At 40.1% G+C, this 16,004-nt stretch overlaps 1 protein-coding gene across 1 annotated transcript in view; it reads left to right on the top strand.

The window, feature by feature from the left end:
- Positions 1–16,004, top strand: part of CERS3 (ceramide synthase 3) — a 105,837-nt gene that overhangs the window by 18,300 nt on the left and 71,533 nt on the right. The window contains exon 3 of the mRNA XM_045448790.1: positions 7,404–7,577. Within this exon, the coding sequence (XP_045304746.1) occupies positions 7,405–7,577 (173 nt within the window). The 5' untranslated portion in view covers position 7,404. The remainder of the gene's footprint in view (positions 1–7,403; positions 7,578–16,004) is intronic.

The following is a 16,004-nucleotide window of genomic DNA, read 5'->3' as shown; positions in this document are numbered from 1 at the left end:
GCTCAGAAATGCACCGTAACTTCGATTAGAGTTGTCTGCCTAGTTTCCCATTTCTCGTCACTGGCCTCTGAGAGCTGTGTTCTGTTCTGTAGACTCCCTCTCTCGTCACTCTCCTCTCTCCAAGAGATATGTTCTGTAGCGTTATCTCCTAAGGCGATGGGGTTACTTACAGTTGGTACTGCATGGATAATTAGCAGTAGGGATTGCATGGATAATTACCAGAATTTGATAATTTGCCCAAAACTTCAGCCTAACTTGGAGTTCTCACCTCAGCAAGGGTTCAAGTGCCACATTTTTTTTAGTACTTTGCAAAAATGTTGCTTCAAATAGTGATGAACTTGTGGTCCAGATGGTTTTATTTCTTCAGTCCTAAGGTCAGATTTAATGGTGTTCATTTGAGAAAGTGGCTCAGCAGGCTTCTCTCACCCTGTTGGGGTTCTGTATCCATGAGGTCAGAAAATCATGAGTCATAAAAACCCACATTAGTTAGATTGTCTTCCTGCAAACTACTGGCAGCTGCAGCCGCAAATAGGGTTTGAAACTTCCACAGTATTGGCAGGTGGGAAAACACAGCTGGACTGTGATGCTTCCTCCAATACTGATACTTCCTCAAAGTAAAAGGAAATAAATGCAGGTATTTTTCTTGCAAATATTTCTTACTTTAAAAAAGAGCTTCAGCTATTTGTAATGTAAATACTATGGTTCCTTCAGATATTTTTATATAAATAGGAGTTGCAGTACTCAGAGAATGGATGAGGGATGGGAAAGGGGGACTTTTGAGTAGCAGATGAGAAAAAAAAAAGAAAGGCACTGGGAGTGGCCAACGAGTAAAACACATTTGCTTAAAGAGCGTACCAAGCAGAGACAGAAGAGTTGTCGACAGAGCTGACAATATTTCAGTTGCCAGAAAGGCCTAGAGCTGAGCTAAAGGAATGGAGAGGTGGGCTGCGAATTTGCCATGGGAGTCAGTGGGCTTCCCAGACTGTCCCAGACGCCACCGGCCTAGAGGCCTTGAATGACAGATTCGTTGTTGCCAATGCTCAGGATTGTGCTTACAGCAGTAACCTGTGTAGGCTTTTAAAAATGCAGGCTTTTCCTGGGATGCCTAGGTGATTCAGCCGGTTGAGCATCTGGACTCTTGATTTCAGCTCAGGTCACGATCCCAGGTTATGATCCCAATGTCGTGCCACATCAGGCTCCCTGCTGAGCATGGAGCCTGCTTAAGATCCTCTCTCTCTCTCTCTCTCTCTCTCTCTCTCTCTCTCTCTCTCCCCCTCTGCCCCTCTTCCCTCCTCGAATGTGAGCTCTCTCTCTCTCTCTCTCTAAAAAAAAAAATGCAAGTATTCCCCCATGTCAGTGTTTTCTAATTCTCTTTCCACCTGGCTATTATTGAAATATTGCTATACTTCATTAACACAGCATAAAGATATCGCTTCACTGGCTGCACAGGTAATATATCTTGTCATCTGCCACGCATCTTTTTAAGGCTGTGTCAGGGAGGCCAGCAGCCTCTTTTACACTGAACCAAAAAATACCTTACACAGTGACTATTAATAATGCCACTGTGACTTGAAACTTAGGCAGTGCAGGAGCCAAAATGGAAGAGGGAGAGAAGAAAGGGGATAAATAAGTGCTCGTTGTCTGCAAGATGAGATCAGAGGGAGGAACTGACAAATGCTACAGGCTGCCTGCCCCTAGATTCCTGCTTCTCCGTGTAAGCCCTCTTGGTTAGAGGCAACAAAATCCACCTCTCTCTTAACCATCTTAAACACAGGGCTTCATTGGAAGCAGCCCACAGCCCTGAAGGAAGGCCGGTGGACCAGACTTGGATGACAGTGGAAACCAAGAAACCGGGGGTGGGGGGTGGGGTAGGGGGATGGGATCAGGAAGTCCAAAAAGCTAAGAGATGACAACGATCTTTTCAACAGCAGCGGCCTAGGCAGGATGCCATCGGCTGCCGCTGGATATCGATGTCTGCTCCAGACTCAAAGCCCTGAGAAAAGCATCCAACTGGCCAAGCCTAGGCCATCCCAGCCAACTGTCAGCAGATGGAGAACGGTCCATGTTGGCTCTCTCAGTGGGAAAGGCAGTGCTCCGCCCCACCACCCCCCCCCATTGGTGGTGATTTCCCCTGCTGCTCTGAGACCCAGATGCTGGGCTACCTCCAAAATGGCATGTCCGATACACTAGGGTCAGGGAGAGGTGGCTATAAAGGAGGCCAGAGGTACTGGCACAGGCTTGTGGCCGTAGGAACAGCTAGCGGGAGGCTGAGGGACCGTGACCTGTTTCTTGCTAGTCGACCCAAGTGGCCCAGAGGATTGGAGACTGCTGGCCCCGGTTTTCTTCAGCTCATTTCTCTGTGTTTAGCTTCTGATCTCATCCTGAGAGAAGTAACAGGATGGTAGAGAGGCTGGCTGGAGGCATCGCCTGAATTTTTAAAGCCCACTGCTAGAGCTGAAATGTGGGCTTGTGGATGTCTACCGAACACCCTTACACCCGGTGGGGGGGGGGGGGGCGATCATCTAGGACAGCCGCTTCTCCTTCAGGGCGGTTAGTCTGTTTTGCTTTTTAAAGCATGCTATTTCTTTCCCCCAGAAAGTCATGAGCTTTAAATCATGCTGAAATCTGAATCTGGATATAGTCTTTCCTTCATTTAATTACTTTTCTTGGTTCGTGGACACAAGCTTGACACAGGTGAATTTGGGAGGTAAACATAAGCCCCATAAATGAAATAATGGGAAGCTTTAGCAGGATGAGCTCTGGGTTAAAAGGGTTGAAGCGGAGGAGGCTTCTCTTTTTAATTTTTTAAAAGTTTATTTATTTATTTATTTATTTATTTATTTAGAGAGCAGGGGAGGGGCAGAGAGAGAGGGAGAGAGAGAATCCCAAGCAGGCTCCACACTGTCAGTGAACTCATGAACCACGAGATCATGACCTGAGCCTAAATGAAGAGTCGGACGTTTAACTGACTGAGCCATCCAGGCACCCTGTGGAGGAAGCTTCTTTCCTGTTTCTTTTTTCTTTTTTTGTGATATAATTCATATACCACACAATTCACCCATCTAAAGTGTGCAATTCAACATTTTTTAGTATCTTCACGGTTGTGCAGCCAACACCACATTCAATCTTTGAACATTTTCATCAGCCCAAAAAGAAACCCTGTACCCATTATCAATCACTCCCCATTTCGCCCCACACTCCCTTCATACACCCTAAGGAACTAGTAACCTACATTCTGTCCCTATGGATTTACCTCTTCTGGACATTTCACATAAATGGAATCATACAATATGTGGCCTTTTGTGTCTGGCTCCTTAGCACATTTTCAGGAGCCATCCATGTTGTAGCATGAATCCTTCCAATTCTCCTACACACCCTCTTGAATGCCTACATGTAGAATTGCTGAGTCATACGGTAACTCCACGGTGAACGTTTCAAGGAACTGCCAGACTGTCTTCCACAGCATCTGTACCATTTTACTTCCCACCAGCCATGTCCTCCACATCCTTGCCAACACCTATTATCTTTATGATGATAACCATCCTACTGGGTGTGAACAGTACCTCTGAGGTGGTTTTGATTTGCATTTCCTTCATGGCTAATGAAGTTGAGAGTTTTTTTTATGAGCTTAGTGGCCATTTGTGTATCTTCTTTGGTGAGATATTCAGGTTCAGATTCTTTGCCCATTTTTAAGTTGGATTATGTGTCCTTTTATTATTGAGTTGCAAGAGTTCTTTATATAGTCTAAATACAAATCCCTGATCAGACATATGATTTTCAGGTATTTTCGCCCATCCTGTGGGTTGTCTTCTTCACTTCCTGATGGTGTTCCTTGGTGCACAAAAGGTTTTCATTTTGATGAAGTCCAATTTATCAATTATAAAAATTTTGGCATTTGTGTTTTTGATGTGATAGTAAGGAGGCTTTGCCTAACCCACAGGACTGCGTACACCTATCTAGTCTTCTAAGAGTGTTTTAATTTTAGCCCTATAAGGGTCCATAAAGGCCTATAAGGTTTGTGCTTCATGTTGAGTTAAACTTTGTGAATGGTGTGAAGAAGGGATCCTTGACTGTTTGAAGCAGCAATAATTGATGTTTGGTGGCAGCACATAAAAAAGAATGAATAAATAATTAGATTTATTTTTTTCGCAGTCTGAGCCACATTTTCCAGGGGGCCACCCTCAACTTTTGTATTGTTTCTATTTCCCTTTAAATGTTTTAAGCTGTGGGATATTAGCATTACTATGGCTTTCAACATCTTGGTTCACTGCTTGCATATGAGGCACAAGGGCATAATTTAGAGTGGCAACTCCTAAATAGCTGTTGTAAACTATTTATTTAATTGTGTTTCACTCTGGACAAAATAATCTGTGCTGCCTGGAGTTGCATTCTAGGAGTGAGTGAACTATTTTGTATAACAATTACTATAACAATAGCAAAAGAAAAAGTAACTCAATCACCATTGCTGTTTGTTCCCTGAACCCTAGATTATTAAATTAAAAAAAATTTTTTTAACATTGATTTATTTTTTTGAGAGACAGAGACAGAGTGCAAGTGGGGGAGGGGCAGAGAGAGAGGGAGACACAGAATCCGAAGCAGGCTCCAGGCTCCGAAGCAGGTGCACAGAACCCCACCCGAGGCTCGAACCCACAAACTGTGAGATCATGACCTGAGCCAAAGTTGGAAGCTTAACCGACTGAGCCACCCAGGCACCCTTAGACTATTAAATTTACAGCCAACAAAGCTATGAACATACTGAGGCCAAGTTTTAGGGAAAAAAAAAAAAATCTCTCTGCCCTTGCAGGTGTAGCTCATTCTGATGTGGTGAAGGTCAAGGCCTGGCCCAAGATTTGCCTATTACATAGAGCCTCCCATGCCCAGAGTTGGTTTCTGAGATCTGTAGGAAGTTTGAATTTCAGCTGGAGTTGGACTCAAGGCTTAGGCCTGTTCTTTTACTGAGCTGTATCTGGCCATGCATTCAAAACAGATTACCTCTCTTCATGCCTTCTTTTGGCCAGTTATGTCAGATGGCCCAGGCAACCGAGCTTGAATCGTCAGTTCCCTTCCCAAAGTGTGTGACTTCCCCTTCCTGACTACCCTCTCCCCTGTTCTCACTGCCTCCCTCTGAGTCCAGAGCCACATGAGTCCTGACTCAGTCATAAGCTCCCTGAGTCCAGGATCACCCCTTTCCTTTCTGTAGCCCCACAGCCTGATAGGGAGGAAATATCAACTAGTCTTTCTTGATTATCTTCATTCCATATTTGCACAACTGCAGCTATATTCATAGGACTCATCCTCCCCCAGAGTAGAAATCAGAGTGAAATGATTAACACATGAGAAAGAAGGCAGCGCTTCTCTTTCTGCACACAAGCCTTGCAGCTGCGGGTGTGACCGAGTTAGTGCTACTTCGGATAAGCACATCTCTTAACATCGGATGAGAGACGAAATGAAGCACGGAATTATCTCAGCAGGCTTCAGCTGTTGCTTGGGGTGTGGATTTTTCGGAAGGATATCGGGGTCCACACTCCGGAATTCTTCCTCACCTGAAGTTGGAAATCTGTAACGTCAGGACTCCACCCTCTGATCCTCACCTCTGATTGAGACTTCCTGCCCTCTGGGGTCCTTAGTCCCTCCCATCATACTTGTTCTTTGACCTCTGCTTCTTGGGGTTGTCTATTTCCCCCTTCAACCTCACTTCTCTCTTAATTCTTTGTTCTCTACCTCGTTGGGATCTCATGCGTAGTCTCATGTAGGATGTTACTATCAGCATACTCAGTGCCTGATTCCAGCACTGCAGTGCAAGCCTTCCCATTTCTGACTGTATCCAGCGCTTGAAACTCCTAATTGCTCTCCAGTCTTCCTGTCTCCTGAAACGGACTCCATACCGCTGCCAACCAAGTAGCCACATATGTGCCTGGCCAGGGGGCTCATGGGGCCTTAACATCCAGCCCTCAGCCCACTGGGTAGAAGGGCTGTGTCTGCCCAGAGGCGACGCCATCCTCCTATCTGCAGAAAGACACCATTTGGGCTCACAGAGGACTTGGCTGCCAAGTGGCCTTTGAAAAATATCTGACCATTTTACTCTTTTGCATAATACTGTTCAGTGGGTGTCATTAGCTAAAGTCCAAGCTACTTAGCATGGGTCTCACACCCTCCATGACAAAGTCCTACTTGACTCACCAGCCTTTTGATGAGAGTGGCCATATGATTTATTGGCCAAACTAGAGCACTTCTGAAAGTAAGGGGGCACTATTAAGAAGCGTGCCAAGGCAATGAACTTAGACTGTCAGGGGACCTGTGTGTAACCATCCCACACCTTGGATTCTTACACTGTAGTAGTACCAAACTGCTGGTCGTGTTCAACAGGAACGGCAATATTTACAAATCAAGATGTTTCGATAGAGTTACTTTGACCACCTTGTGATCAATCTGCGGACATTTTGATTCCTTTCTCTGATTAACTATTAAAAGACGAAATCAAAACATCCTCAAGGTCAATATGTCAAGACTAAAAATTGTTCATAGCTTAAACAATGAGATTAGGACATCTAATTCTGTTTTCTTCTTTGTTTCTGGTTATTTGATCATAGCATTTTTCCCTCCTTAAAACTTCTATTTCCCACTCCCATTTCCTGCCTTTCCCTGGTTTATCTCCATTATTGTTCAGGACATCTCAAGGATCATCTGTTCCAGGGATCTTTCTCTGACACTTCCTGGCTGGGCTCAGTGCCCATTATCTCGTTCCAACAACACCCTGTGCCTTTTTTATTGTACCTAAAAAAGATATGTCAAAGTCATCTAGATATTCAGGCCTGCCTTGCCCACAAGACTGTAAGGTCCTCAAGGCAAGAATGCTATCTTTTCAATCTTTATATTTTCAGTGCCTAGCACAGTGGTTGGCAAATAATAGAATCTCAATAAATATTTGTTGGCATGAACAGATTTGAGCTCCTTATTGTACTATGAAATTAAATATACTTGTTCTTTATTTCCCAAAGAAGTTCTCAGGGTACTAATGTAGATTTATACATACTTGGAGCTTTCATGAGGTTGACCTTGGGCATGTTGAAGTTGTAGAAATAGATTACTGTTAAATAATTTTTCATACCATAGAGTCATAGAAGAGGAAGAAACATACCCATGATATCAATGTATGTTGTGCCATTAGTAGTATGTTAAACTCCAGTTTGCCATGCCACAGCCAAAATTGTTCTGAGAGTATCGGCAGAGTAATTCTTGTTTAATGCAATGAACAATCATGAAACCCATTGAATAATAGGATTCCATTTTGCCTTGTCTTCAAAACTCTCTTGCATAGGTATTTCGAGTAATGGTGTTTGATGTTATTTTAATTTTCAGTATTTGCTTTATAAGCCTAACATATTCTTTTTCCATCTCTCTAGAATGTTTCAGACGTTTAAAGAATGGTTTTGGTTGGAACGGTTCTGGCTTCCTCCAACAATAAAGTGGTCAGATCTTGAAGATCATGATGGACTTGTCTTTGTAAAACCCTCTCATTTGTACATGACAATTCCGTATGCTTTCGTCTTGCTGGTTATCAGACATTTCTTTGAAAAGTAAGTAGTATTTGTGTGTCTTTCCTTCCCATTCCTCTTCTTTGCCCCAACTCTGGAATACTGGAATCTTTGTAAGAACGTTAAATAATCTGTTGTTCAGAGGTGGCCATTAATGGGCTACAGATTTCTGGGGGAGTTCATCAAATAGTATATACACCAAACATTATCTAGAAGCCGAACAAATGAAAATTAGGAGCACAATCTCCTCAAGTGTGTTAGTTTCACAGTGAAGAAAATTGAGGTCAAGAGATGTTAAGGATCATAGGACTTATTAGTGCCAGTGACAACGTGGGGACCCACTTCATCTTCCATGTCGCATGCTGTCTGACAAAGGATAAACGTTCCCAGAAAGTCAGTGCTGGAAGAGTCTGTGTCATTTTAGAATGCCTATAAAATAGCAAAAATGGCTCATTAAAGACCAAACTTAATATTTGCTTTATAGCATAATTTTAAAGGTTTACTGAAAGTTTTAATAGCAGTCCTTCATTCCAAAGTATAAGGAAATCAAAGAAAAAATATCAATTTGCTTTCTCAGAAAAAGCAAACTTTTCTTTTTCTTTAATTTAATTTAAATAGATACTGCTTCCAACCTTTTTATTAAAACTGTGCTTGTGTTATGATAACAGGAGATAAATGTTCATCTATAATCTCCATGGCTGTCTCTATTTCAAAAACTGTTATTAGCACATTAACTTTTTTGGAGCAAAAAGAATATTTGAATGTCAAAGTTGGAAAAACTTAAGACAAAACTTGATAAAGATCATTTAGTCCAAGACTAACTGTAATTCAGATCATATGTTTATAACCATTTGCAGGGTCCTTATCTCAAGAGTTAGTTTGACCAACTCTGCTTCATAGACTCTCCAAAAGGTTTTTGTGCAAATAACAACTTTACTTGGGCCAACAATGTGCTATTGCTATCGAGAGGAAGAGGAAGCCCCTGGATACCACTTAAACTTTAGCTGGAAACATTTGCAAATGTTCTTCCTTTTTGACCATTAATTCCACTTTTTACTCACATGTTTGGATTTGTCAAAGAATGCATAAATAAAGTAGGATTTGCCGCTGCACGTCCGATTTAGCAAATTACTTTCTACTACCCTGAACTCCTTGCTTGTCTTGCATAGCATGTGGTGATGTTTGAATTTGGCATCCAGGCCTTCTCCTGATTTGCACTGCTGATTTCCCACTTCTCGGTGGACAGCTCCATTTTTTACATTTTGATCAGGACTAGAACTAGAAAACTCTTTTGGTTGCCAAAGCAGCACAGCTGTGGAGGACCAACTTGCTCTGTCTTAGCCTAGGCTGCTCCAACAATAATCAGGAAGGAATCCAATCCTCTTGTAATTCCTAGGACCATTCTTGCTTCTTCTCAAGGGATTAAGTATAGTCTATGTCATTTTTCCAATCTTCTCATGTAGCTTTAACTCCCAATAATTCACCCTTAGCTTTTTCCATTCACTACAGAAAATGATGTGTTGGTCCACTAGCCTCACATCTCTGTTTGAATGCAATAGAAGTAAGGAAAATCTAACTTGGAAGTGAGATTATGTCCTTTGAAGCATGCATTTATATCTTTTTCAAGGTTTACCATATCATTTGCATTAGATTAAACCACATATGTCATAAATAAAATATTGCTTACACCTTGCATTTGAATAGAAACTTACAGTTTAACAAGTACATAAAATCACAACTGATGTGATCTCAGTCAAGAAAATAAGAAGTGAGTAACCTGGCCAAGATGGCACAGTTAGTATTCAAGGGGTAGATTTGGGACATGAACTGACATGTTATGACACCAAGTTCAGGGCTGTTGGGTTTTTCTTTTCCCATTATACCGGTACTTCTTGGACTTTCACAGTACAATACTCCTGATGGCAGACAAGAGTTAGTTGGTATCTCTTGAAAATACAGAAAGCATAAGCTAGCAAATGTGAAATTTTCTGAACTATCTTAAAAACTCATGTAAATTTGATACTGTTTCAGCATCTCCCACGATATATTTATCACACAAAACCTTTCTTCTTTGGTCCTAGACTGTGTTTATATTACACGTACTCATTCCATGAAGTGACCAGTAGCTGTGATTTGGCTGGTTCATTTTTATCCCTTAGTGCTAGCCAGGAGCCATTTAAGATCAGAAAGTGATGTCCCTTCCTAGAATAGCAAGAACGGAGAGAGAGAATTGATAAAGAACAAAGAAGTAGATCATTTGAAAGGGACTGACATTTGCTTTGTATTTTGGACTCCTTTTCCTTCTAAGTTTTAGCTTGTGGCATATATGTATGTGCATGTTGTTGTTGCTGACTGGGGTTGGTAGTGGGGAGTCCAGCATAGCACTTTCTAACCAGTTTTTCCAGACTCTTCTATGCATTCCTTTATGTGTCTGAAAAGTAATTTAAAGGGGATCTGAGCCACTCAAATTTAAATACTTGTGGAATAAACACATTGTCTCAAAGTAAATTGTGGTCCCAGAAGGGTCAAGGCAAGGACGGAGGTGGCAAAGTCAAAAGTTAATCTTTTTTCTTTCATTTAATTGTGCCTTGAATACACTCCCCATTTCTACCATTTCTACTGAGCAACATAAGCTCATGATGGGCTAATATGTCCTCATTCTTCAAAGAAGGAAAGGTGGAATGACCCATCTGTAGCAATTTCCAAGAGTTGAAGAAGAATTGTTATTAACTGTCCTAAATTGAAATAGTCTCAAAATATGTACATTAGACTCAAATGTTATCTGAGACTTACATTGCTCCAGATATTTCGTTCTCTCATATAAACCCCGGCTTGGGGCGCCTGGGTGGCTCGGTCGGTCGAGCGGCCAACTCTGGCTCAGGTCATGAGCTTACAGTCCGTTAGTCTGTGAGTTCGAGCCCCACCTCAGGCTCTGTGCTGACAGCTCAGAGCCTGGAGCCTGACTTGAGTTCTGTGTCTCCCTGTCTCTCTCTGCACCTCCTCCACTCGTACCCTGTCTCTCTCTCTCTCTCTCAAAAATAAATAAACATTAAAAAAAATTTTTTTTAATAAATAAAATAAACCCCGGCTTAAACTCTGTTCAAAGAGTCTTTGAATCCTTCGTTAGCACCTGGGAATCGACCATAATTATGCCAGTGGGTTATTGTTTCTGTTTAGGAGAAGTATTTAATTTTTTTTTATGTTTATTTATTTTTGAGAGAGAGAGAGAAAGCAGGGGAGGGGCAGAGAGAGAGGGAGACACAGAATCCAAAGCAGGCTCCAGGCTCTGAGCTGGCAGCACAGAGCCCTACATGGGGCTCCAACTCACAAACTGCGAGATCATGACCTGAGCCGAAGTTGGGCGCTTACTGAGTCACCCGGTTGCCCTGTTGTTAAGGAACAGTATTTAGACTTCACATGCTTAATATCTGCCTAGGGCTGCCTTCCTTTTATTCTATAAAAGAATATTGAAAAAAGGGGGGGGGGATCTCAAATTGCTAGGCTTTTGGCTCCCAGGCAACTGATGAAGTGCCAGATGAAGAGGGGGCTGTCTGGGTGTCTGCATGGGGCCATCTGAAGGCTCAGTTCTGCAATAGTAGCAAACCTGAGAGACTCATTCCTTGGCAATTAACCTAACATTGAACCGTTTACATGGGAGCAGAAGTTCGCATTCTTTTTTCTTCCTCTTGGACATTTTTTTTTATATTCCGTATCCATAAAATGAAAGTTCAGGCAAGTTAATCTCTAAGGTATTTCTACAGTTAAGACCTGTCTCCCTTCTCTTTTCAGTTTATCAAATATTTTTATACTCCATTCTTTTCTCCTTTTTCAAAGCAGAGTTTTAAATTAAGTACCTCTTCATAATTATTTATACTTACATCAGATGAAGTGATTGATTTTCCAGATTTATTTGAAAAGGAAAGATAATGCTAAAATAGAAAACTATATACTTCCTGTGTTTCATCAAAAATGTTATTTCTGTCCTTGAAACCTGGGCATCTTAAAAAAAAGAGACCATATTTCTCTTTTTTGGTTAAATTAATAATTTTAATACAGGTGGGTTCCTCAGATCAGCAAGTATGCTATGGATATGTATATTCACCCATTGTATATATTTATCCATATACTAATCTCCCACATGACCGTCTAGAGTGGAATGTTACACTTTACTCGGCTTTGAGGTTGGTTGTATTCCTTTACTGCATAAAGCTTTTTTTGGCTCAATTCTGCTTTGCTTTTAAAATTGTTCCTAATTTCTTCATTTCTAACATTTGAAAGAGCATTGAGTGACTCTGACTGAGAACATTACCGTATTAAAACATTGTATATTTGTGTTATTCTATTAGTAAAAACAATGAATGTTTCCCTCCCAATAAAACGTTTCAACTCGTAGGTTGGACAAATGAACAAATTCCATTATTTATCCAAAACCTTGTCAAATATGTATTTGGAGACTTTGTTAGTTTCAAGGACATCTTAGTTTTTGTTTGATTTGGACATTTTATGTGAAGGGAAAATTAATTAATCATAGTTCTCAAATCATAGCATTCTCTCTTTGGTCTGTGTAAGACCTCTTGACTGATTGATTTGAATTAACTCTTTTCATTAATTACCTTTCATCCTTGTTTCCTAGTCCCATTCCTGCCCTCTGGGTTCTAATGGATTTGATGGCTTTTTGTTTGTATGACCCAGCAAAACATGTGCATAAACATAAAGTGCATGTTATCGTTGGTTGACATAAACGGTATTGTGATGAGACCTCATTTTCTTTCTTCTTTGTAAAAATGCAGCCTCGTGTTTTATGATCTATCCACATTGCTCTATGTACATGTGGCGCATACTTAGTTTGTTTTTCTATGTCTCTGAAATGTATGGGCCATTTCCAGGAGAATTCAGTCCATTTGGAAGTTGGATTGGCTTATATATTTTATCAAATTGTTTTAGAAAAAATTTTATTCAACTCCCACGGTCATAAAAAAGTGAATTGAAGAGCTAAATGATCATGCATAACCAAAAATTTCTGGCGTTTAATTAAACACAGAAACCTCTAAGTAAGTACTAAAATAGACTGACCTGGCAGAAGATAGAGCCTTTGTTAGAACTGAAGAAAGAATAGGGACATATCGTTATTTTTTAAGATCAGCTTTATTGGGGTATGATTTACATATAATAGAGTTCATCCAAAACTTGATGCCTTTTAACCACTATACAGTCATGTAACCATCACCACAATTATGACATGGAAGATTTCCATCAGCTTAGAGACTTCCCTGTACCCTGTCTGGTTTATCTTCTCCCTTCCTACTAGCCCCTGACAATCACTGATATGCTTTCTATCAGCATAATTTGCCTTTTCTATTACTAGAAATGTAATCATGTAGATCATAGTCTTTTGTGTCTGGCTTCTTTCATTGAACATAATGCACTGGAGATTGCTTTCATGTTGTTGTATGTATCAGTGATTCCTTGTCATTGCTGGGTGGTCTTTCAACACTGATACGCCACAATTCATTTATCCTTCAACTAATTGTTGGAAATTTGGATTGTTTATAGTTTTTAGCTATTACAAATAAAGGTGCTATGAATATTTGAGTACAAGAATTTATAAGGACACATGTTCTTGTTTCCCTTGGTAAACTGCTAAAGTATTTGCTCTTCAAAAGACATTGTTAATGTATGTCTATACATACATACAATGGATTTTTATTCATTAATAAAAAGGAATAAACTCCAAATATATCCCCAAATACAAATGGACCTCAAAGACATTAAGCTCAGTGAAAGGAGCCAGATATAAGCAATCACATATTATTTTATGATTCCATTACATTAAATATCCAAAAAAGACAAAGTTGTAAAGGCAAAAAATAGATTAGTGATTTCCTGGGGCAGGGGTGAGAGGGAACAAGATTAATAGTAAATATGCATAAGGGATTAGATCGGGACAATGAAAATCTTCTAAAGCTGATTTGTGGTGATGATTCTAAACTTGGTAAATTTACTTAAAAAAACACTGAATAGTATATTTGGAAAAGGTGAATTATATGATATGCAAAAATGCCTTAATGGTTATTATTTTTTTAATGTTTATTTATTTTTGAGAGCCAGAGTGTGAGTGAGGGAGGGGCAGAGAGAGAGAGGGAGAGACAGACAGACAGACAGAATCTGAAGCAGGCTCCAGGCTCTGAGCTGTCAGTACAGAGCCCAAAGTGGGGCTCAAACTCATGAACCCTGAGCCGAAGTTGGATGCTCAACCGACTGAGCCACCCAAGGACCCCGCCTTTGTGGTTATTTTTAAAAATGTAAATAGAATGAAAAGACAAGCCACACCCTGGGAGAAAATATATGCAAAACATGTATCTAATGAGGGACTAAAATTCAGAATATATAAAGAACTGTTATAATTAAATAATAAGAAACAAAAAAATTACTTGATTTTTAAAATGGCAGAAGGCTTGAATAGATAATTCACCAAGGATATACAAATGGCAAGTAAACACATGAAAAGGTGTCCAATATCCTTAGTCATTAGCAAATGCAAATTAAAACCACTACACCCTGGAAATTAACAAAAATGTCAAAGTTCCTCTAAAAATTCTATCTTCCCTAAAGGCAATCAGAAAACTAGCAAAAATTGTCAAAATAAACTTTTCAGAATTCATAATGAACAATCCAGGGTTTGTTATTTAAGAAAAACAACTGACTCTTGGAAGGAATAGCAAGCTTTGTGGCATATTAACTTCCCTATTTCTATCCTTCCTTTCCACCTCTGTGATAGCCTTGAAAAACCAACAACCTGTAATTTCAGTGGAAACCATCACCTTGGCAGCCATTGAAGGGAGCAGAAGAGAGTTAGAGCTCCTTCAAAGCATCATTACCAGAGAATTATCCTTACCTGACCTGTCTTGTGGTTGCCTAGAATACAGTACTTATAAGGCTGTTGTACTGGATCTGACTCAGAAAAGTCTTTCCTTGAGGGTGCTTGTCTAAAACAAGTAGAGGCAATAGTTTAACTTTGAAACTGCCTGAGGTAGTAGATAACAATTGGGACAAAAAATAGATTAAGCAAAATACTTAAAAAGGAAAACTGGAAAGGTTCCTGGGTGGCTCAGTTGGTTAAGCATCCAACTCTTGATTTCAGCTCAGGTCAGGACATCCCAGTTGTGAGATTGAACCCCACATTGGGGTTCCCACTGAGTGTGGAGGTACTTAAGATTCTGTCTCTTTCCCTCTCCCTCTCCCTCTCCCTCTGCCTCTCCCCTCCCCCCACCCTCTGTCAAAATAAAATAAAAAATAAAATGAAATAAAATAAAATAAAATAAAATAAAATAAAATAAAATGGAAAATGAGATGTCCATAGAGGGCTTTGAAAAGATCGGATATATTCTTGGAAATCAGAAGGCCACTTGAAGTTGTAGAGCTTTGAGTATGCCCAGGGCTATCCACGTGCCCAGGAAAGATCTGAGAAGGCCCTTAGCTCTCACCTCTGGATGATCTTGAGGCTCTGTGCAAAGAGAAAGTGAAGGCTAAGGCAAAGTTGGCAACTCCCTAGCTGAGTGCTGAAGGTGTGTCCCAAAATGTATGCAGAGCTCCTTGGCAAAGACTGAGAGAATTATTGGTTCCAGGCATTTAAGGAAATCTATGTCCAATCATGAAATGATACCTAAGCTAATCCAATAGAGACTCCACTGCCCAAACATGACGAAGAACACAGACTTCACAGATCAGTTCAAAAGAGGAACTAAGTAAACAAATGGACAATGATAACAAACAGCAAAACAAACAAACTCTGAGGAGAGGGACAATTTCATTTCTAGAATTGACACATCATATTATTTAACATGCCTGATTGTCAACAAAACTTATAAGGCATGTAAAGAAACAAGGAAGAATGGTTCATGCACAGGAAAAAAATAGTAATCAGTAGAAAGTGTCCCCTACAAAGCCTAGATGTTGGACTTAATAGACAAAAACTCTAAATCAGCTATTTTAAATATGTTCAAAGAACTAGAGAAAACCATGCTTGAGAACTAAAGGAGGGAATGAGAACAATGTCCCACCAAATCAAGAATATCAATAAAAAGATTATAGTTAGAAATTATAAAAGAAATAAGAAATTTTGGAGTTGAAAAGTACAATAACTCATGAAAAACTCATTAGAGGAGTCCAACTGCGTATTTGAGCAGGTAGAAGAGTCATCAGTCTGAGTAAGAGAAAGGAAATAAAAGAATGAAAGAAAATGAAGAACCTTGGAGAGATATGGGATACCAGGAAGCATAACGACATATGCATAATGGAAGTTCCAGAAGAAGGGGAGAAAATGAATAGGATAGAAAATATTTGAGGAAATATGGCCCAAAATTTCCCCAAATTTGATGACAAACATTAATATACACATCCAAGAGGCTAAACAAATTCCAGGTAGGGTAAATTTAAAGAGATCAGCAGCTAGATACATCACAGTCAAAA

Source organism: Leopardus geoffroyi, chromosome B3 (genome assembly GCF_018350155.1).
Source record: "Leopardus geoffroyi isolate Oge1 chromosome B3, O.geoffroyi_Oge1_pat1.0, whole genome shotgun sequence".
Classification (NCBI taxonomy): Eukaryota; Metazoa; Chordata; class Mammalia; order Carnivora; family Felidae; genus Leopardus; species Leopardus geoffroyi.
This window is presented reverse-complemented; position numbering and strand designations above follow the sequence as displayed.